Source organism: Leuresthes tenuis, unplaced genomic scaffold, assembly GCF_036924035.1.
Source record: "Leuresthes tenuis unplaced genomic scaffold, fLeuTen1.0.hap1 SCAF_14, whole genome shotgun sequence".
Taxonomy (NCBI): Eukaryota; Metazoa; Chordata; class Actinopteri; order Atheriniformes; family Atherinopsidae; genus Leuresthes; species Leuresthes tenuis.
Window position 1 is genome coordinate 32,836,590 of NW_027325368.1, and position 22,695 is coordinate 32,859,284.

General features: G+C 38.3%; 1 protein-coding gene across 4 annotated transcripts in view; it reads right to left on the reverse strand.

Moving 5' to 3' along the window:
* Window positions 1-22,695, reverse strand: part of LOC140268578 (xenotropic and polytropic retrovirus receptor 1 homolog) — a 53,405-nt gene that overhangs the window by 4,081 nt on the left and 26,629 nt on the right. For 3 of the 4 annotated variants that reach the window (XM_072363499.1, XM_072363498.1, XM_072363497.1), the window contains 11 exons: window positions 21,779-21,928; window positions 15,784-15,867; window positions 14,345-14,426; window positions 6,920-7,009; window positions 6,561-6,658; window positions 6,175-6,354; window positions 2,938-3,100; window positions 2,640-2,834; window positions 1,017-1,189; window positions 771-910; window positions 282-503 (listed from right to left, as the gene is read on the reverse strand). In XM_072363499.1, coding sequence (XP_072219600.1) covers window positions 282-503; window positions 771-910; window positions 1,017-1,189; window positions 2,640-2,834; window positions 2,938-3,100; window positions 6,175-6,354; window positions 6,561-6,658; window positions 6,920-7,009; window positions 14,345-14,426; window positions 15,784-15,867; window positions 21,779-21,928 — 1,577 coding nt within the window. The remainder of the gene's footprint in view (window positions 1-281; window positions 504-770; window positions 911-1,016; window positions 1,190-2,639; window positions 2,835-2,937; window positions 3,101-6,174; window positions 6,355-6,560; window positions 6,659-6,919; window positions 7,010-14,344; window positions 14,427-15,783; window positions 15,868-21,778; window positions 21,929-22,695) is intronic. The other variant, XM_072363500.1, reaches the window with a different exon arrangement.

The window sequence follows — 22,695 nt, forward strand, 5'->3', positions numbered from 1 at the left end:
TAATATCAAGCAAATATTCAAAATCTAAAGAGATGTATGATACATTATTTTTGTGTGAAATACTGAACAAGAGCCTAAAACTTAGCTTTTACATGTTGTACTAATTCTCTAATGCTGTCTTACAACATTTTCAACAGAAATTAAACTGATTTCTATAGTGTGCGATTCAAAAACAGTTGCAAGAGTCTGACAACCTATGATGTGTAGTCAATGACCAGGCATCACATATTATGATTTGATTATAATGTAAAGGGTGGGTGAGCTCAAAGATTAACACTCACTGTGAGGCCAGTCGTGGTCTACGTAGACTCATGCTGTAGCTTCTCTTCCAGCTCTTTTTGCCCTGCCGGTTCCTGACCCCATCCTCCTGGTCCATCATCTGCTCCAGCAGTGTTTGGTCGTCAGCATTGAGCGGAGCTACACTAATATCTCTGACAGCCCTGAATTCACCACAGTTATTAAGATGTTCATTCTCTAGTCGGAAGAAGTTCCACACAAAACGCCTGACAAAGACAAACACTTGTCATTAATGGTCTATATTTAGATCTAAGTCACACAGACAGTTTTTCCTTGTTTTGTTTTCTATATTTTCAATACCAGATTCACAACTACAATTCAGGAATAAGGATGTCGGATAATAAATACGGTGCCAAATCTAGTAAATAGGCCGCAGCTAACCAATAGTAGGAAAAACAGAGAAGAAAGAAAAAGGAATAATGAAATAAACAATTTAAGAGACACAAAGACAAAAATATAGAAATTATGTGTACCTAAAAACCTCCAGTGGAGCCAGCACTGTAGCCAGTATGTCAGACATGCCATGAAAGTCAGTAAGTGTGGTAAGGGAGATGGTTAAAATCCAAGCAAAACGCAAGAGAACATCTTCCACTATAGCACTGTAGTAATAGGCCTGGAGAGAGAGATAATAGGTAGAGTACAGCCATCAGTACATCATTATATGACAATTTAAATGACATTTTTAAAATTGGAAAAAATTTTCCTGGATGCAGTAATACCTTGTGTGGGTAAACTATCTCCTCTCTCAGGAATGTATTTTCTCCTGCGTTGCGGTCGAACAGACCCCAGTCCATCTTCAGATCCCAAATTAGTGTATAACATGAGCTGACCAATAAACAGGTGATATACAAATAGAAGAAGATCTGGGCTTCAGCATGGGCTCCATCCGAAGCTGTGAAAGATAGCAAAGTTAGAGGCTAAAAAGTAGAAACGCTTGATTTTAAATAGTTACACATTTTCAATTGTCCAGTACCCCACCTTGGTCGCTTCACTTTTTGGCTTCTTTACTGCATTGACATTTTTATCCTAAGTGTTAATTTCTGTGTAGTCTAAATCTATAGCCAATAAGTTGTAAAGTCAAAAAAGAAGATATAGTTTTCACAAATATATTTAAAAGCTTAGAAGAGTGTTAAAACCCTTAATTCCTCATCGGAGGTCCATTTAGCAGCGTTTAAAGCATCAAAACTTCTTGGGTAAGTCTTTAAAGGTTTTGCGCAACTGGATTTGGGCTGTTCACTCTACCAGGTAAATCAACCTAGCTAAAATGCTTCTCTAGAAATTGCTTTTTTCTTGTTCAGTGCAGGGCCCTGTAGATTATGGGACTTTTGTATTCACACAGTTTTTTTGATTATTACAAGATCATTAATCAATTCAATGTGCCAAATGCAGCACATTGAATAAAAGTATACTAAGCAAACAGGCTGCATCTGATCAGAAGTTGAAGCCACCAAATATACAAATTTGACGAACTTTAAAAAATTTGAAACTTTTAAATCACAACTAGACATTTAAATCCCACCACACAAACAATTAAACAAAGTAAAGATTTTAGCAGTGCAATGTCAAAGTCAAAAGTCAATTTATTTGTATAGCACATTTCACAATTCAAAGTGCTTTACATAAAATAAAAGCATTGCACCTGGATTTAAAAATGTCTACATTTGGTGACAGTTTAATCTCCACTGGCAGTTTGTTCCACTTGTTTGCAATGTACTACAATAACTAGTGTACTTGTAGGTGTGTGGTGCAATCCTATTGCATTTCTAATGCTGAAAACACACCGGCAGTGCACCGCTACAGTTCACCATATGAGTCATGTGTCAAGCAACAATAGAAATTGTCTTGCCACAACATCTGACCATACAAATAATGGGCTGTAGTGAATGCCATTTTTAGTTAAATAGTTTCGTTGTGTATTTTTAAAAATAATTAAAAAAAATACATAATTTGATGATTGATTTTGTGTCTTGCAATGCTTGAAAATAGGACAGCATTGAGAAGCTGAGAAATGGTCAGACATTGCCAGTGTGGAGCTGTTTTGTCACTATGCTGTGCCAGTGCCAGCTTTAAGAGTTTTCTCTTCGTGGTCAGTACATTATGTCCTGACTTAAGTGTATATAATAAAAAATCTACCTGAGGCTGAATCTATCAAGACAACTGACAAAAATGAAAGAAATATTTATGAGCAACTATAAAGTTAAACTTTTCAGTAAACAGGAAAACAGTATACATGAAAATATTAATAAATATATAAACCAGTAAGTAGTTATGCTTGTGCTGTTCGCTACAATCTCTATTCATGCGAAGTCAGACAATTGTCAAACAATGGTTTATTAGTTTACCTTTGTGTGTGCTGTACAGGGCAGAGAAGGTGACAACAAAGAAGGATGTGGAGTACTTCCCAGCATTAACCAAGTGAGGAAAGGCCCGCTTGGTGTCACGGTAACGTCGCAGACATTGGACAAATCGGAACCATGCAGGAAGACATTTGATCACCGCACGAACACCATATGAATAGGAATTACATACCCCATTACCTGAAAAGTACAGCATCAGTAAGCACAGCATCAGCTTTCACAGCTTAGAAATACCCACAGAAGCCGTCTTTGTCTGTTTGGTGTTTTTTAATCTTAGTCTCACCATTGCTAATGAGGCCATCGTGTTTTTTCCAGTCCAGCTCAAAACTATAGAAACATATCATGTACTCCAGATCCATTAGAACCACCACAAGAGAGTTTAGCTGGTCAGCCAGCCAGAAGTCTGCAAATCCAACACGATGAAATGGAGCTGTCACCACTCGAAACTGTGGAGCAGGACAGATATGAAGGACAGGATTTACTTTCAAAATCTTAAAACTGGAGAATTGCTTTAACTGAGTGATCAATTATTTAGATCATTAAATGAATAACAGAACTAAAATAAAAGAGTCTACAACATTTCATTTGAAAATCATACAATACAAAGTGAGCTGCGATGCACAGAATTAGTGTTTTGAATGTTATAACCCAACGTATTCTCATGAAAGGGTTTGTATGTAAACATACGAGAAGTTATGTACAGATTTTCGTGCATTATCCAACGAATATCCAATGACACGATCGACCTGCATGCGCAATTCCCTGCAGTGAATAATGGCTTCCATTCGTTTCAGCTTTTGGCGAAACCGAGTGGTAAGAATTTCTAAATTAGCATATTTTTATGTTTTCATAACATAGCTTTGCTCACGACATAAACGTACATGTTTGGATTCTATTTTTTCAGTTGAGGAATGCGCAGATTTATGTTTTTTAAACCCTAATTTCGCAACCTTGACTCTAACCTGGAAGCACGATATAAAAAACTAATATAACAATTTGTACTAAATTGCCGTACACAGTGGCGGGGAGCACCACATGATCATTTTTATCTGTTTTGATTTATTTGTCCATGTTTCCTTATTTATTGGTGAAATTAACTGCACTGATCTCCAAACGGTGGATGTGTGAAACACAATTTCGTTTTAATGTGACGCATAAGAATGTCAAATAAAAGTTGTCTTTATTTTGTTTCTTTATATATTAGCTGTCCGTGAATACATCCTCCTGTAAATATAATTATTCTCTCCATTCGCCTCGGCGCTCTGATTCGATGCAGAAGATGTCAGTGGGCATTGATCTTTCAGGTTGTTTATCCAAAACAAACTTATTTCTCCGCTGCCTGCGTGTATTTCCTTTATAGCGTGTTTCAGCAGCGAACAAAAGCCGGAACAAAAGCAAATTAAAACAAACAAAGAAACAAATAAAAAAGTAGCCTGTGGTGGTTAAGGTGACGTTTGCGGAAGCTACAGCGATAGCAGCGTAGTAACCACCACTTAGTAACCACCATAGCAACGTTTTAAACAAAAATAAACTTTACAGGTTAATAACTAACAAACTAAAGCTTGCATACATTTCCTGAAGGAAGATTATAAAAATAAAAAGTAAAATTTTCACTTTCAACAATGTATTATAATGTCGAAACTATTTTAAAATGTTTATATTCCTCTATCAATAAAAGGCACATCAGCCCTAACTTCAGGCTTTGTGCAGGCACACTGATCACTCAGTGTTGATGGATATTTGTAGGATTATGCACGAAAATCTGTGCATTACTTTTCATATGTTTTCATACGAACTGTTGGTGAGAGCAGCCTGTATAACCATAGCAGAAAAAAAAAACAAAGTCATACTTTTCAGTTTAGCATATTTTAACTTTCTAGGGAGTAAAATAAAGCCATCACTCCAAATGAGATGGTAAGAGCTTTTTTGAGCAGCTTCACTCACATACACACCATAGCAGCTCACCTAGGGTCCAATTGTCTTTGTTGTGTGGGATGGTAAAAAGTATTTAAGAGATTGCCACAATAAGAAAGTGGTCAAATTCCTTAAATGTGTAAAGCATAATCTTGAAATACTACAATTTAGTCTCGTTTTGTATCGGAAGCCTTGGATTAACCTTTTATCATTGCAAAGAAGAAGACTATTCTATTGCCCAATTCCTTTGGGCAACACCAAACTGATATGCTGCTGATACACATGAAGGAATAACTTTGCTAAATCCCTTATCAGTACACTTGGGCGGCTGTGGCTCAGAAGGAAGAGCAGTTGCCGCATAAAACAATTAAGGATGATATTAAGGATGATATTATAATTAGAAAATCATCATTTTTAATATCTAAACTATTTATTTAAATGGTCTGTTAAGACATTTGGAATGTGAAAGAAGAGTTATATAAGAAATTATTTGGTTTGAATCCAAATAGGATAAAGCACGCTTGTATGTGTTAACATTTTGTGCATCAAATGAGAAAAAAGTAACAATTGCTTGTGTTTGAGGTTTTCTATCTTTGTTTTGAACAAAACATTTGAACAATGAATGTGAACAAGGAGATCAAAAGGGAAACAGTCGTATTAAGACTTTAAAAACATGCTCATTTATTTATTTTGCTTTTTGGAAAAATCTTTGATATTTTTTGGCACTAGTTGTTTTTAACGGTAAAAGGACTATACTTGTATAGCGCTTTTCTAGTCTAGTTGACCACTCCATTTGACTCCCATGTGTCTCCTTGGGCAGGACACTGAATGTAAACGTGCGTGAATGCTTAGAAGAAAGCACTGTGTAGCCTATATAGGTTAAGACGCACTGTATGAGTAAGTGAATGGGGAATGTGGCATGTAGTTTGAAAGCGCTTTGAGTGGTCAACTAGACTCGAAAAGCACTATACAAGTACAGTCCATTTACCCTTAAAAGCAACTAGTGTGTCAAAATAAACAATAAAACAATGTAAAAAAAACATATTGTGAATTGTAAGATTGATGGTTTTGGCCTCCTCTGTAGATCCAGTTAAACACATACTCTCTTAAACAGTCTGTTAAAATGACAATATGCATGCTTGTATTTGTCAGAGTTAAAGGCCAAAAAGAAAAGCCTAATAAAATCTCAAGCGCTGGTTTGAATCTCAAGATTCCAAGATTCCAAGAAACCGCAGAAAAGACTCTTCCTTCAAATTAAAGCACTCTAAATGTCTTAACAGTCAATTTAAATAAATAAGATAATAAAAATGATTTTCTAAAATTTTAATGAAATTCATATTGTTGATATGTCATACTTAATTATTCTACGCAAATAAATGAAAAAAACTTTATATAAAACTCTCAAATAATTACACTTAAGTTAAAAGAATTTCCTACCAATGCATCAAAGCGTACACACTTTTATAAATAAAAAGAAGGAAATCTCGAATGAACTAAAAAAAAACAAAACATATTTTATCTGCTTTGGATATGGTTTACCGTTTTACATAAGGTAAACAGTAGTGACACAATTGTAAAAGAAATGAATCTAATTGAGTGATTTTACCAGGAGTTTGAGCAGCCAGAAGCGTGACTTGTAGTAACAGGTTTTGAAGGGGTTGATGAGAAACAGGAGGAAGAAGCCATAAAGGGCCAGAGGATTGGCCTGCATTGGTACAAGGATGCTGTCACCGAAGAGACAGGACAGCAGGCTGACACACCATAATACCCCCAATAGACCAGCAATCTGCACACACACAGAATGATTCATTAGCTGAGAGTCCTTTCACAGTATGGCTGAAGAGAAACGGTGTCTAAGTCCTAGAGGGACAAAGACATTCAGCTTATCAACTCCAATGAAAATGTAACAATAGTTACTCTTTACATAGATGTAAACTTATTTCCACTGTGTTTACAAAGCATGTTAGCATGTGTGTATGTGTGTGCTGTTACCTCAAACAGGTGCTGGTGGGACAGATTATTTCTGGGGTTGAGTTCAAATATGAGTACATGATTAACTCCCGCCTGCCTCCAGCCATATGTGTTGATTCCTAAAAGATAAAAGCAAGGAACTGAGATCAAGAAAACAATAATGCAGTGTTCATATATTTATAACTAAAACTGTAAAAACTTTTAAAAAAAATAACATGTTGATGATTGTTCGACATATTTTTGCTGTAATACTACAATACAACTTAATCCCTTTTCAATTACTGAGGTATATCCTTGCTTTGAAATTAATTAATGGAAACTTAACTACAATCTTAGCATTTAAACTTGTGCATTAAATGTGAATTTATGTGTAGGAATACCTAAAAGGAAGAGGAATTCTATTAAGAGGAAGCCTCCTCTGTAGATCCTGACCATAGGCCAGACTTCAGAAGCATGAATCATATCAGCTCCTGTTAAAATGAATAGTGTAATAGGTGACAGGGCAACAAAACAATAAACAAAAAAATCTGAAGAAATTCAGAGACAAGTGAGATCTTTACACATCATTAACACCTAGGTTTTTTTTGTTGTCATTTTTTAAATGCAGTTATAAGTCTTTGCTTATTTTCACATATATGCTCATAAAAGTTGACTTGATGTGTTAAAGCAGTGGTTAAAAAAATAAAAGTTTCAGAAGCCCCCACCCCTCTGGCATGAATATAAAACTGTGTCCCCCACCCCACTGCCAACCCCACAACGACATTAATAATGCCCACACACGCAGATTCCCATGCACATTCAAAGAATAAGATCCAAAACTTTAAGATCACCCATTTCAAATAATATTTTCTCTACTTTTCAAGTCAAACAAGTAAGAGTGCATGTTTGGCCAATGTGGGAGAAACAGCTTGTCCTTTTATAATCAAAAATATTTTTTTTTGCATTCTGAGACTGTCATCTTGAAGGTGAGTGAGCGTTTATTCACAATCAAGGTATTCCTTGAGGCTAGAAATAAAGGTCCAGCCCTTTTGATCCTTTTAATAAGTGAAAGGCTAATTCAATCTACTGAAGTAATATTAAATAAATGTCCAACATACTTTATATGTTAATATGATGCTTTTTAGAAATCGATCAGCCATAACATTATGGCCACTGACAGGTAAAGTGAGCAACACGTCTCTTGATCCAATGCAATGTTCTGATGGGAAAACCTGCATCCTGGGACTCACATGGATGTCACTTTGACACCCACCTAAACATTTCTGCAGACCAATCACCTCCCAAAACCATACAGTGTGGCAACACCATTCCCCTAATGAGCAGTTTTCTGCTGAGGGACAGCACTGAGCCTTGAAAAAAAAAAAACAGCTTAGGAAGGGTTAAAAAGCATGTCAAAGAGCCTGATGTGTTCCCATGACCTCTAAACTCTCCACATACCAATCTGATGATAGCATCAATGGGAAGCAAGCCCAATACACTAAGACCTTCCCCACAACCCACATAGCCCAAAGAATCCTTTGCTAATGTTCTCGTCTCTGCATCGTTGGAAACCACCCAATAGCGAGCCAGGTCCCTTTAACCAGTGCGGCGCCACTTAGCGTAGCTAGCTCCATTATCCACCCATTGGGCAGAACCCGAGCATCCGGGACCCCAGGGTGGCTGGGTGACTGTCAGGAAGAAGAGTCACAGTCCTAAAGTCAAGCCCATGGTTCACCATCAATCTGTTCACGTTTCAAATAGATTTTCCCCACTCAGCGACACACCAGCTAAAGACAAAACCCTGGTAATTGGCAGCTCTATAGTCAGAAATGTGGCATTAGAGACATTCCAGGGGCCAGAGCGTAGAATCCTATTTAAAACTGTTGGCTAAGGATAAGCGTAAATACAGAAAAATAATTATTCACGTTGTAGGTAATGACACCCGGTTACGCCAGTCGGAGGTCACTAAAATTAATGTTGCATCGGTGTGTAATTTTGCCAAAACAATGTCGGACTCCGTAGTTTTCTCTGGACCCCTGCCAAATCTGACCAGTGATGACATGTTTAGCCGCATGTCCTCATTCAATCGCTGGTTGTCTAGATGGTGTCCAGCAAACGTGGGCTATTTGTAGAAATATGGACAAATTTATTCGTCATCCAAAAACATGACAACCCAGGGTTGAGACCAGGATGCAGAGTTGTAGTCTTACACACTTCTCTGCTTCCCACCTGATGCTCTTGTGCAAAAAAAAATTAAAACAAAAACTTTAACTGAACAAAAACATCAAACTATTAAATGTGGTTTGCTGGAAACTAGATCTCTCCTTCCAAAGTCTCTGCTGGTGAATTACTTAATTTGTGATCATCCTATTTATATATTTTGTCTTACAGAAACCTGAATGAATGAATCAACTCCCTCTGACTATTTAAATGTTCACATTCCTCGAACCACAGGCAAAGTAGTAGGAGGAGTGGTAGCTTCAGATCAGGGTTACTAATCAGTCCTAGACCCAAGATTAGTTTTAGCTCTTTTAAAATTTCTGATTCTTAGTTTTTCCCACCCAAAGAGGAAATCACAAAAACCTCTTGTGTTTGTTGTTGTGTATCGTCCACCCGGCCCTTATTCTGAGTTTCTGTCTGAATTCTCAGAGTTTTTATCCCAGTTAGTGCTGAGTACAGATAAAGTCACTGTAGTGGGTGACTTTAATATTCATGTAGATGTTGAAAATGACAGCCTAAATAATTAACTTTAATTCTATATTAGACTCTATTGGATTTTCTCAAAGTGTTCACAGACCTACTCACTGCCTTAATCATACCCTTGACCTTGTGCTGACTTATGGCATTGAGAGTGAACAGTTAACAGTGTTCCATCATAACCCTGTCTTGTCTGACCATTTTTTGATTACTTTCGAGTTTACATTACTTGACTATACTGCTTCTGAGAAGAAATGTACACATAGAAGGTGTCTATGAGAGAATGCTGTAACCAGATTTAAAGAGTTGATGTCATCATCCTTTTCTTCACTGCCATGTGCTGATATGACAGAGGACGGCTACCTACATTTTACTCCAGTAGAACTTGACTCTCTTGTTGACAGCACTATAGCTTCAATGCGTACAACACTGGACAATGTTGCCCCTCTGAAAAGGAAGGTAATCAGTCAGAAGAGGTTGGCTCCTTGGTATAATTCACAGCTGCTTTAAAGCAGACTGCAAGAAAGCTGGAGAGACAGTGGCGTTCCTCTAATTTAGAAGAGTCTCAATTAGTCTGGAAAGATAGTTTAATAACGTATAAGAAAGCACTTCGTAAAGCTAGAACTGCTTATTACTCATTATTGATAGAAGAGAATAAGAATAATCCCAGGTTTCTTTTCAGCACTGTTGCCAGGCTGACAAAGAGTCTGAGCTCTGTTGAGCCATGTATTCCTTTAACTCTCAGCAGTGATGATTTCATGAGATTCTTCAGCAATAAAATTGTTTCTATCAGAGAGAAGATTGATGGAATCCTTAAGACTATTATGACTGATGTATCATCAAGTAGAGCGGCTTTAGAAGTATCTTTAGAACCTGATTTGTATTTAGACAGCTTCTGCCCAGTTGATCTTTCTGAGCTAACAACAGCAATAGTCTCTTCTGAACCATCAACTTCTATTTTAGACCCAATCCCAACCAGACTGTTCAAGGAGGTTTTCCCCTTAATTGACACTTCCATATTGGATTTGATCAATCGGTCTTTGTTGATAGGATATGTACCTCAGACTTTTAAGGTTGCTGTAATTAAACCTTTACTTAAAAAACCTACTCTTGATTCAGAAGTGTTGGCTAATTATCGACCTATATCCAATCTCCGTTTTTTGTCTAAAGTTCTTGAAAAAATAGTTGCAGTTCAACTTTGTGATCATTTACATAGAAATAATCTGTTTGAAGAGTTTCAGTCAGGATTCAGAGTGCATCATAGCACAGAAACAGCACTGGTGAAAGTTACCAATGATCTCCTGTTAGCTTCTGATAGCGGACTTGTTTCTGTGCTTGTCCTGTTGGATCTCAGTGCTGCATTTGATACGATCGATCACAGCATTCTGTTACAGAGACTTGAACATGTTATTGGGATTAAAGGAACTGCATTAGGCTGGTTTAAGTCATATTTATCTGATAGATTCCAGTTTGTTCTTGTAAATGAAGAATCTTCCTCACACATTGGAGTAAGTCATGGAGTTCCTCAGGGTTCTGTGCTTGGACAGATTCTTTTTACTCTATACATGCTTCCATTAGGTAACATTATCAGACAGCATGGCATAAATTTCCATTGTTATGCTGATGATACTCAGCTGTACTTATCTATGAAACCAGATGAAACCTACAGGTTGGTCAGACTACAAGCCTGTCTTAAAGACATAAAGACCTGGATGACTCAGAACTGTCTGCTTCTAAATTCAGACAAAACTGCAGTTGTTCTCTTTGGACCTGAGCGCTTCAGGGAGAAATTGTCTCGTTATATAGTTACTCTAGATGGTATTTCCTTGGCTTCTAGTTCTACAGTGAGGAACCTTGGAGTTATTTTTGACCAGAATTTATAAGTTGACACACATATAAAACTGGTTTCTAGGACTGCCTTCTTTCACCTTTGTAATATTGCTAAAATCAGGAACATCCTGTCTCAGGGTGATGCAGAGAAACTAGTCCATGCATTTGTTACTTCAAGATTGGACTACTGTAATTCCTCATTTTTGGGCTGTCCCACATATTCTCTGAAAAGCCTCCAGCTGATCCAAAATGCTGCAGCCAGAGTTCTGATGAGAACTAACAGGAGAGATCATGTTTCTCCAGTTTTATCTTCTCTTAATTGGCTCCCTGTTAAATTCAGAATAGAATTTAAAATTCCTCTCCTCACATATAAAGCTCTTAATGACCGAGCTCCATCGCATCTTAAAGATCTAATTATAAGATATTTTCCTAACAGAGCACTTTGCTACCATCTGCAAGTTTAGTTGTGGTTCCTAGAGTTTCTAAAAGTAGAATGGGAGGTAGAGCCTTCAGTTATTAGGCTCCTGTCTTGTGGAAGAATTCAGACCGCCCTCCCAAACCAAACCCCTCCTTTCTCACTGACTTTTCTGACTTCCTCACCCAGATATCTGTCATCTAACTTCTGTTCTTCTTCTGGGAGATTTCAACATCCACATCGACACGGACTGAAAATCTGCCATTGACTTCCTGGAACTGCTACACTGCTTCAACTTCACTTAACACGTCAACTTTTCCACCCAAAGCCGTGGTCGCATCCTGGATCTGGTCTGCTCCACTGGTCTCACCATACATCACCTTTCCAGCTTCAACCTCAACATCTCCGATCACTTGGCAATCATCATGGACATTGACATCGCCATTCCCGCTGCTAAGGATAAACGGACAATATCTTTCAGAAACCTCAAATCTATCTCCCCCTCAGCCCTTTCTGCCTCTCTTGCAAGTAAAATATCTGCCTCCCCCCTCTGTTAACTGACAATCCCTCTGAACTCACCAAATTCTACAACAAAGCATTCTCCTCTTTTCTCAATCAGCTGGCCCCCATCAAAACTAAAACTGTCTAACTCATCCATTCTGACCCCTGGTTACACTCCTGAACTACATAAAATGAAATCACGAAAACGACAGCTTGAAAGACTTCACAAGAAAACCAGTTTAACTGTCCATCTACAAGCCTATACAGATTACCTTCAGCAGTACAAAGATGCCCTCAATACAATAACAAACTCCTCAAGCCCAGCGACAATACCTCCAACTCATTCACCACAAACAAATGGAACTCCTTTCTCTCATTCTTCCAAACAAAAATTGACACCATCTGTAACAACTTGTCCTCCTCTCCTGCCCCCACGGCCTGCACTCCCACTTCCTCATCTGTCCCCCCAATAACAATAACCTCTCCTTTGACCATCACATAAGCCAAATCACAAGAACTGCCTTCTTTCATCTCAAGAACATTGCCCGACTCCACCCATCACTCTCCTTCTCTGCTGCTGAAACTGCCATTCACACCTTAATCACTACCAGAATTGACTACTGCAAGAGCAACCTCTACGGAACACCATCCAAAATTTTAAATAAACAACAGTACAGCCAAACCTCCACTGCATCTCTGCTCACCCACACCCATGATCACATCACCCCTATCCTCCAGAACCTCCACTTGCTCCCAGTGCTACAGAGCATTCAGTTCAAAATCTTCCTCCTCACACACAAAGCCCTCCAAAGCCAGGCCGCGTCTGTTCTGCTGATTTGATGAGTCTTTTGAGTATCTAGATTTTGAGTATCTTGAAAAGCCCTTTTACATTTTTTTGTTAATATTATTATTATTATAAATTTTTTTTTAAATAAATTTTGTTTCTTGTTTGATAGTCACAAACGTAAATTTAAAACTACAAAGACATGTCACAAAAGTATCCCAGAGTGACATAAAAGAATCCCGAGGGTACACAGAAGAACCAAAATGACTTATTGGAGATACACAATAGAACCATTATGTTTTGTGTCCCTTTTACATTTGTCTGTGTCCATTATTTTATCATTTATCCATACCTGTACTCAGATTAGAGGCCAAAAACTGATTAAGGTTAATCAGCTGAGATATAAATAAAGAACTTGATCATTTAAGATTTTATCTCTAAGTTGCAGTGATTAGTATAAGTTTTCATTAATGTTAGTGTGTACTACTAAAAAAGAACTACAATAAAGACTTATAAATCAAAAGGAAGAATTTGCACTTCAACTAAGAAGTCTTTCATAGAGTGCTAAACCCAAAATCCAACAAATATTCCAAGGGTTACAAAAAAGGTCATAGGGACATCTCAAAATCCAAATTAAGGAGAGCAAAAGTATTCATATTTGTCTTGTTTAGTGTGGTCACATCACTGATAAAAATATGCTCATGCATTTCGGTATGAAGCCTTCATCAGAGTGTCTAATAAGGTCAGTCACACAATGAATACAACAATTCTAGATGCTTTACAAGTGTTAGCTGTACCAAATTAGTTATACATCTTATTAATTTAATTATGTTAATTCAATTCAATTCAATTTTATTTATATAGCGCCAAATTACAACAATTGTCATCTCAAGGCACTTAAGTAATATAGTCCAATTCAAGCCAACTGGAATTCAATTCATTGTAATTCCAATTGGCTTAATAATAATTGGCTTAATAATTATTGGAATTGGTATTTCCAATTATTGGAATTGGTAATTCCAATAATTATACAAGCTATTCCCCGCTACATACCACATTGCCCAAAAATTAAATACAGGACTGTCAATAGCCACTTCTGAATAAACAACCTCAGCTCAAGAAAACATCTAAGAACTGAAGTCACCATTCGGTCCATTTGGCATCATAGGGTTAAGAGTATGTATACAGCAGATCTCTCTTTGGGCCAGTTTCCTCAAATGATCACCTTGTCTTGGCTGATGTTCTGACCCTCTCAATTACACAAAACCTCAATGAGGAGGGTAAACAGTGGTTTGTCTATACGAATTGCTATTTTATGCTCTGACATTATTTGTAAATGACATTTCAAGCTTAAACATAACATGAAACAGAATACATTTTAGAAATATTTTTTTTCAATATTGAACCCACTGTGTAAAATAAAAAATAGTTTTAATAAAAATTAACTTTAATTTAAATGCAGTGATTACTTTGATGAATAAAAATAAACTTTTTGGCCAGTGGATAATGTCAGATTCTCTGAATTAAAAATCTAGTCATTTCATCATTACCAATATCAAAGTACTATCATATATGTAGAAAAATGTGTGTGAGTGTTACCTGTAATTACCACAGTGACTATCAAGACAAGGAACACTCCACAGTAAAGACCAACTCTAAAGGTGGTCCAAGCAGGAGCAGGCTGTGAAAAGACAAATACTTTATATCCAGAATAAAGGGGCACATGATTCCTCAACATATCAAATTCAAAATGACAGACTTTTCCATCCAAAAATTGACAAATTTTGAGTGCATATTCTGGACCTATTAATGTACAGCTGTGTTACAGACTACTCGCTCTATGTTGGGAGAGTTCCTTCTCTAAGGTAGGAGATAGATGAGACCGTATGAATGAACTACAATAGGCCTCTGCTCCTACAATACAGATATAAGAAAGGGAAGACTTCTGCCAATAGTTCTCAGAACAATTAAAGGCTAATAGAGGGAGCTCTCACAACATAAGGGTAACCTTCTGTGACCTAACTGTATGTTGACAGGTTCAGAAGGTGCAAGTGTACGGTGATTTGCTGAACACATGAGTGCTGCACCACAAACCGCCATAAGAAAAAACATATAAACATCAGTACAATGTTGCTAATAAAAATCTCAAAGATGGCATGCAAAACAGGAATGCAAGCCACAAAAAACTTAAATAAAATACAGAACTTCAACATTTCCTGCCTGTGGTGTAAATGAAACCAAGAGAAAAAGCCCACAAAGTTATATTATACCTAAAGGGGAAACTGTTAGGGAAAATGGTCTAGAGACAAGAACGTTTTTCCATACCCTCTTAATTTTTTTCAAACTAAATAATACTTTTCCATTCTTTTAAAGACTGTGTAGGAAACCTGGAGACACAACAAGCAGTATTACCATTACTGAAATCTGGACAGGTTAAAAGAATAATACTAATATCAAGAGCATATAGTGTGTCCCAAAGGGTTCTGTCAGTCTTTTTGAGTGAATGTCCAACAGTAATAACAGCGTTCATTTGAAACAGCTCTGCAGCTAGTCTGTCTGATTATATTAAATGGTTATATGCAGTGAAGCATTACGTATCATGATTTAATAATGTGCACTGCCAAATGGTAGCAGGCTTGCTATAGCACCATTGTTTGATCTCTGGTCATCTCTGCAGTGATTGTTAAACACTGTCATTGCTGTGCTGCATTTATGTTTTTTCTTACTGAACCACAGAACCACAACTGTTTTCATCATATAAATTACAGTTAATTCCTTATATCAATCACAGTATAAGTATTAAGTAACAAAACATTGTTCAGTTTTGTCAAGTTTTTCTGTTTTAAACAGTGTTATCAGTGTTTTTTTGCATCTGGGACAAGACAGGAATTACATTTGCATTCATTAACAACATTAACTACCATAGGTAAAATCCAATTTTACAGCAAGAGCACTTTGGTTCTGTCATTTACAGAGGTGCTTAAGGCAGCAGCGAAAGTTGACTGACAGAGTGAAAAAAAACTGTGTGTGTGACTGACTTGCGCAGCTCCCAGTGGAGGTACCCTCAACCTCTTCATGGCCTTTTGTCTGTCGCCACCTTCCAACTCTGTTGTGACCAACGCCTGAAAAAAGAAAGAAAATCATCAGAGTTTCCTCATCTACAGCACTATCTACACATCTGCGTGTGTGTATTGTCATTTTCCTCTAAGAATACCACATATATTGAGGATAATGTGTACATAATTCATCCAACCTTTTGCAGAGTTTTTAAAACAGTTGCTGTTCACATACACTACATTGTCAAAAGTATTCGCTCATCTGCCTTTACACGTATATGAGTTTAAGGGGCATCCAATTTTTAATCCATAGGGTTTAATATGACGTCGGCCCACCCTTTGCAGCTATAACAGCTTCAACTCTTCTGGTCAAGCTTTCCACAAGGTTTAGGAGTGTGTTTATGGGAATTTTTGACCATTCTTCCAGAAGCGCATTTGTGAGGTCAGACACTGATGTTGGACAGAAGGCCTGGCTCACAGTCTCCGCTCTAATTCATCCCAAAGATGTTCTATCGGGTTGAGGTCAGGACTCTGTACAGGCCGGTCAAGTTCTTCCACAGGAAACTCACTCAGCCAGGAGCGATCCCCAAACTGTTTCCACAAAGTTGGGAGCATGAAATTGTCCAAAATGTCTTGGTATGCTGAAGCATTCAGAGTTCCTTTCATTGGAACTAAGGGGCCCAGCCCAGCTCCTGAAGAACAACCCCACACCATAATCCCCCCTCCACCAAACTTTACACTTGGCATAATGCAGTCAGACAAGTGCCGTTCTCCTGGCAAAAGCCAAACCCAGATTCGTCCATCAGATCGCCAGATGGAGAAGCGTGAATCGTCACTCCAGAGAACCCATCTCCACTGCTCTAGAGTCCAGTGGGAGCATGCTTTACACCACTGCATCAGACGCTTTTCAGTGCACTTGGTGATGTATATCTTGGATGCAGCCGCTCGGCCATGGAAACCCATTCCATGAAGCTCTCTACACACTGTTCTTGAGCTAATCTGAAGGCCACATGAAGTTTGGAGGTCTGTAGCGACTGACCCTGCAGAAAGTTGGCGACCTCTGTGCACTATGCGCCTCAGCATCCGCTGACCCTGCTCTGTCATTTTAAGTGGTCTACCACTTTGTGGCTGAGTTGCTGTCGCTCCCAATCGCTTCCCCTTTGTTATAATACCACTGACAGTTGACAGTGGAATATTTAGTAGTGAGGAAATTTCACGACTGGCATAGGTGACATTCTATCACGGTACCACGTTGGAATTCACTGAGCTCCTGAGAGCAAACCATTCTTTCACAGATGTTTGTAGAAGCAGTCTGCATGCCTAGGTGCTTGAATTCATACACATGTGGCCATGGAAGTGATTGGAACACCTGAATTTAATAATTTGGCTTGGTGAGTGAATACCTTTAGTAATATAGTGTACTTCACAGCAGGATACTCTGTGCTGGAGATTTGCTCTCACAGCTAGAAACACAAGGGAGGGGGTAAGGAGAATGTCAGTCCAAAGTACACAGGAGGTAAGACATGATGCAAAAAGAATACTGTGGAAATTGCTATTTTCTTTACAATGGATTGGGAATAGCGAATGAGGCTCTCTGATGTTTGTATTCTTGGTGATATCGTTGTCACATGTATTTGAACATAAACACAATGGTGCGGAGCAAGTAGGAAGCAACATACAGGCCAAGAGAATGAAGCAGAAACTCATCAGCATGCACTCTTACTGACTTGCAGTAGATACTTTCTCTGACAGCTCGGTGGCAAATGTCCACAAGAAGTCTATAGATTCTACATATATTTTTACATGCCACCACTGCAAGAAATCTCAAGAACATTTCAAATTAAAATACAAATCCTCCAGGATGTGTTTCTTTCGGCTCTCCTCAGTTTTGGTTGAGAATATTTTTAATCAGTTCTTTTCTTGATCAACCTTTTCTTTCACCCACTGGTTCCACTCGATCAGCATGCAGAACTTGTCTAGGCTCTTCAGTGTAACAAAGACTTGCTAACAAATAACTAGACACCCTGTTTGAGCGTCATCTGCACTGTGACCAACAGACTGTTAAAAAAAGCTCTCAGGATTACATCTGACCCAACACATGTTCTGAGTTTGATTGGCTCCCATCAGGGCGTAGATTTTTCTGTCCAGGCTGCAGGACACAGAGGAGGGCTTTGTCTTGACTGTGGTTCAGTTACTGAACCGTCAAACCTCCATGCTCCAACATATCAGACTCCTTGCCCCCTCATAGACCATTTATAAAAAAGTGCAACTGCACTTTTCACACTACACTTGGCATGATTATTTCAACGCCTGGTGTATTAGCAAACTTTTAAAATCTATATGCTTTTATTCATTCTATTCTATAGACAGTCAAAAAAATTATCCATATCCCGGGAAAATTTTGACTTAAAGTTACTTTTATTCAACCAGCAAGTTTTTTCTTGATTTGAAATGACACAGGCGTCTCCCAGAAGATAATAAGACAATGTACAAGAGGAATCATTGTGAAAAAATTAATTAATTATGCCACTTTTTGTTCAAATGTAACTAAAAGCTGAGAAATGTTAATTTCCACGATGATGCCTCTTGTACATCATCTTATTATCTTCTGGGAGACGCCTGTGTAATTTCCAAGCAAGAAAAAACTTGCTCGTTGAATAAAAGTAACTTTAAGTCCAAATTTGCCCGGGGTATGAATAATTTCGGGCTTGACTGTATATATTTTTTTTATGATGCGTTTTTAGTATTTGTTCCTCTGTTCTGTGATTTGTGAAATGTGTGCTTCTGTCTGTGCCTTTTAACTGTCAATTGTGGATAAATTAAGCGGATTTTATTTGAATTTGAATTTGATCATCAACCCCTCTGTCAGCTCTGTATGCAAACTTGAGTGGGTCCGTTAGTGGCTCAGCAATCTTGGTAATGTGGCTTTTTTACAATCCTCTCCATAGCCTTCATCATGAGAGAAGTGAGATTGATAGACCTCAGATCATTCTGGAACTTTGCAGGTATAGAAATGACTGTGGTGTGTTTCCACATTTGGGACAGTGTGCTGCAGTTGGTAGAGACTCATTATAAGTGCTTAATTAAACTCCCTAGTCACCCAGCACAGTGCATTAGGGTCCACCCACAGATGATCAGGTCCTGGAGATGACTTGACTTTAGTGATTTTGACGGCCTTCACCACCTCTTCAGTCTTGAAGGTGAGGACAGATTCACCTTGCCAAAGTGAAGAGATAATAGTCTCCGGCAAAACTGGTGAAGAATGTGTTGAGGTCACTTGAGAGAGAGGCAGGTGCAGTTAACCTGGATGGGCTTACGGCTGGATGTAGCTAAGGTCACAGCTGTCGTGATCTTATGGATCTTTTTTTTCTTATTCAGTAGATGCTTCAGTTCCTTTGACACCCAATGTTTATTATTAGGAAGATTGTGGCTGTTTTTGTTGGAATGATGTTGTCCATACAAAAGGAGATGTATGCCCATACTTAGGCCTGGGCCAGTAATCAATAAATCAATTAATCACACGATAAATTAAAATGAACTCAATAATTTTACTGGTCTAGAGTATGTGCTTGCATGTTTGTTTTCCTCGTCTCTCACTTCCAAGCAGGCTGGATGACAAGAGGGTTCACTCTGTGCTCGGTCCCAGCACCTGTGCCCGTTTGTTCCATAGCGGAATGAACGGAGTGAACCCCCTTGTCAGTCATCCAGTCTCTTTATCTCTGTGGGGGGAGGCTGGACCGCTAGCATTGGCTACACTCACAGAGTGCAGCAAGAGAGCGTCGTGCGGAGCAGCGAGAGGAAAAAAAGATTATTACAAAGCCAAATGCCACAGCCCTGGTGTGGGAAAATTTCAGCTTCAAACCGAATGAGCCCATCAACACGGACGAGCCAGTGTGCCGAATTTGTTCAAAAGTGGTGGCAACACAAAAAAAAGGCAACACAACAAACTTGCATGCCCACCTAAAGCATAAACACCCGACCGACCCAGTTTTCCCAGCTGGAGAAAAAAACTGCACCTTGAGATGCAGAGCCTTCGTCCCGACAGTCAACACTCACTGAGGCGTTTGGTCGACAAAGCAAATATAAACGGAACAGAGCAAAATGGTGTGAGCTCACAGAATTTTTATTCAAGTGCAATTTTTGTTAATGGAGACTGAGAGTCCGTTTTATTTTTTTTAGGATATTTCAATCAAAATCAAAATTGATTTATATAGCACATTAAAACAACCTCAGCTGACCAAAATGCTTCACAATAGCAATTGCATCACATTTTAAGAAAGTCATCAATAAAATAGTAATAAGAATAACTGCATCACACATAAAAAATAATGATAAGATTTGTAATAAAATAACAATAAAAATACCGTATTTTCCACACTATAAGGCTCACCTGATTATAAAGCGCACCCTCAATTATGGGGTCCATTTCTGTACTTAACCCATACATAAGGAGCACCTGATTATAAGGCGTAGTATTACCTACTGTTCTCTGATTGGTTTATCGCTGCCAGCACACGTCGTGTATGTATTACATCCCTGTGTCAGCGGGAAATGGTCCGACGGTCAAGGACAACATCATCGGTGGTTTTTACACTTTATAAACTTATAAACTGCACATCGGTCTGCATCACCCATCTCAGACTGAAGAACAGGCTCTGACTGGGACATGGGCAAAAGCATTAATGACACGATTCAATCGCTAAGTACGAGCTCGGTACAATCTTCGCCCTGATCCTGGATTCACACCGAACGCAAAGCGAGCGACAGAAGTGGCCAGTTGCCGTTCTTTTCCAATGTACGAGAGCGAAGAGGCGCGGCAAAAGTGAACGTGACGGCGCAAAGGGAGAGCGATGAGTAATGCGGAGGGGGCTTAATGCCCCGATGAATGCTCAAAATGGTGGTATCCGTGACAGATTTTGGAATCCAGTGCACACATAAGGCGCATGGGATTATATGGCGCACGACCGATTTTTGTGAACACTTAAGGCTTTTAGGTGTGCCTTATGGTGCGAAAAATATGATAACAATAAAAGTAACAAGCCAAGGTAAATTCCTTATTTTTTTTTTTTTTATCAATAAATTTTAATAAATTTTTATATTTAAATGTTCTTAAAAATTACAATGGTTTAAAACAGAAATAAAAGTTTATTGTATTTGAAAGGGTGTGCATTATTAAGATATACAGTATATGTTGACAATAATATTTTTTATCGGCAATAATTTGTGGGACAATATATTGTCCAGCAAAATTTGTTATCATTCCAGGCCTACCCATACTGTCTCGCTGTGATGCAGCTAGAGAAAGACAGACTGTTTCAAAACACCCTTGTAGGCATTCTATGCAACAGGTGTCCACTGTAAAATGTTCTTAGTTATTTTATCTGTCTTCTGTACTGTAGGTAAATAGGCAGGAGCAAGCAATATGCTGGAATGATCAGCAGAGCCAAAAGGTGGGAGGGGAACTGCTCAGCAGGCAACTAGAACTGAACCATAACATTTATCCAGTGTCATTCCAAGGCGGGTTGTGCAGTTGATATACAAAAAAAGCCTTTAAAGGATTTGTCAATTATGCAAGGGTTAAAAACACCCATGACAAACTCGGGCGATATCAGTTCAAGTTCTCCTAAGACGATCTTGTGTTCAGTGGGTGCAGGTGCTTTTGCCTTGGGGTGGATGTATAATAGAATTGAGGAAAGTTGTAGGAATTCCCTGAAAAGATAGATTGGCTGCAGTGAGAGACCAAAGTTGTATGTCACTGTTGTAGAAGTGTTCCCTGATAACAACTGTTGCATATCATTGTTTGCTGACATAGAAGCAGATCCCACACCATATTGTCACTGCCTCTATAAAGTCTTAGAGGAGAGCTAAAACCATCTATGTGCAAAGCATCTTTGTTATCATTCCTGTTTACAGGTGTTTCGGTAAAAGCTAAAACTAAAGCAGCCGGATAGCAAAAATGGCTTATTTTTGTGTGTACCTCGGTCTCGGAGATAATCTGGGTAATCTTCTTGCATGTGTAAAATGGAGCCATTTCAACATGGGCCACCCTCCAGTCGGCCCCCCTTGATGTTTCCAAAATCTTATCGTGTTTCTTCAGAATCTTCCTGAAACCTGTGAAGTTCAGATTCTGCAAGGATACAGAGTGAGAGACAAGAGAAAGAAATGCAATAATGAAACCTAAGCTGCTTAAACACAGTTGATGATGGATATAATTTTATCAATGAGCTTCATTACATAAAGCTGTTCACCTCTAATAACCTTTTGGCACAAGTCAAATAAAGTACTAAAGGTGCCAGTAGAATTGTGTGCAGTGGAGCAGTTAGAATTAATCAAAGCAGCAACACTGCCGAAAGAAAAACTAAAAATGAAATGTTAAGAAAGGCTGAATAGTTTAACAGAGTTGAGAAGAGTGATGGTTCTGGTGATTTTCTGTATACTTTTTGTATTTGTCATTGTGCTCTACTACGCTGATATGTTGAATGTTAGTGTGGAAACCATGCAATTATTTAGCAAACACAACAGACAAAACTATCAGAATAATCATCATAAAAGGAATAAAAAAAAAAAAAGAATAATTCAATTTTTTTTTTTTTAAATCATGTAGGGAGAACACTAAATTTTAACATCACACTGAACATACAAGCATGCCAGCAAGTTTTTTTTTTTTATTATTAGGGGACTGACTTTTTTTTAATTATTTTTTTTGACAGCTGTCCAAAGGTCATTATTGTTGGAAAACGTCTCATCAGTTAGCCTGGCCTTACGAAAGCTCTCAAGTTCTCATTTGAATTGTGAATTTGACTCTTTCCAGACAAGGGGTAGGCAACCCATGGCACCAGAGCCAAATGTGGCTCTTTCGTCCCTCTGCTGCAGCTCTTTGTAGCTTTGGAAAAT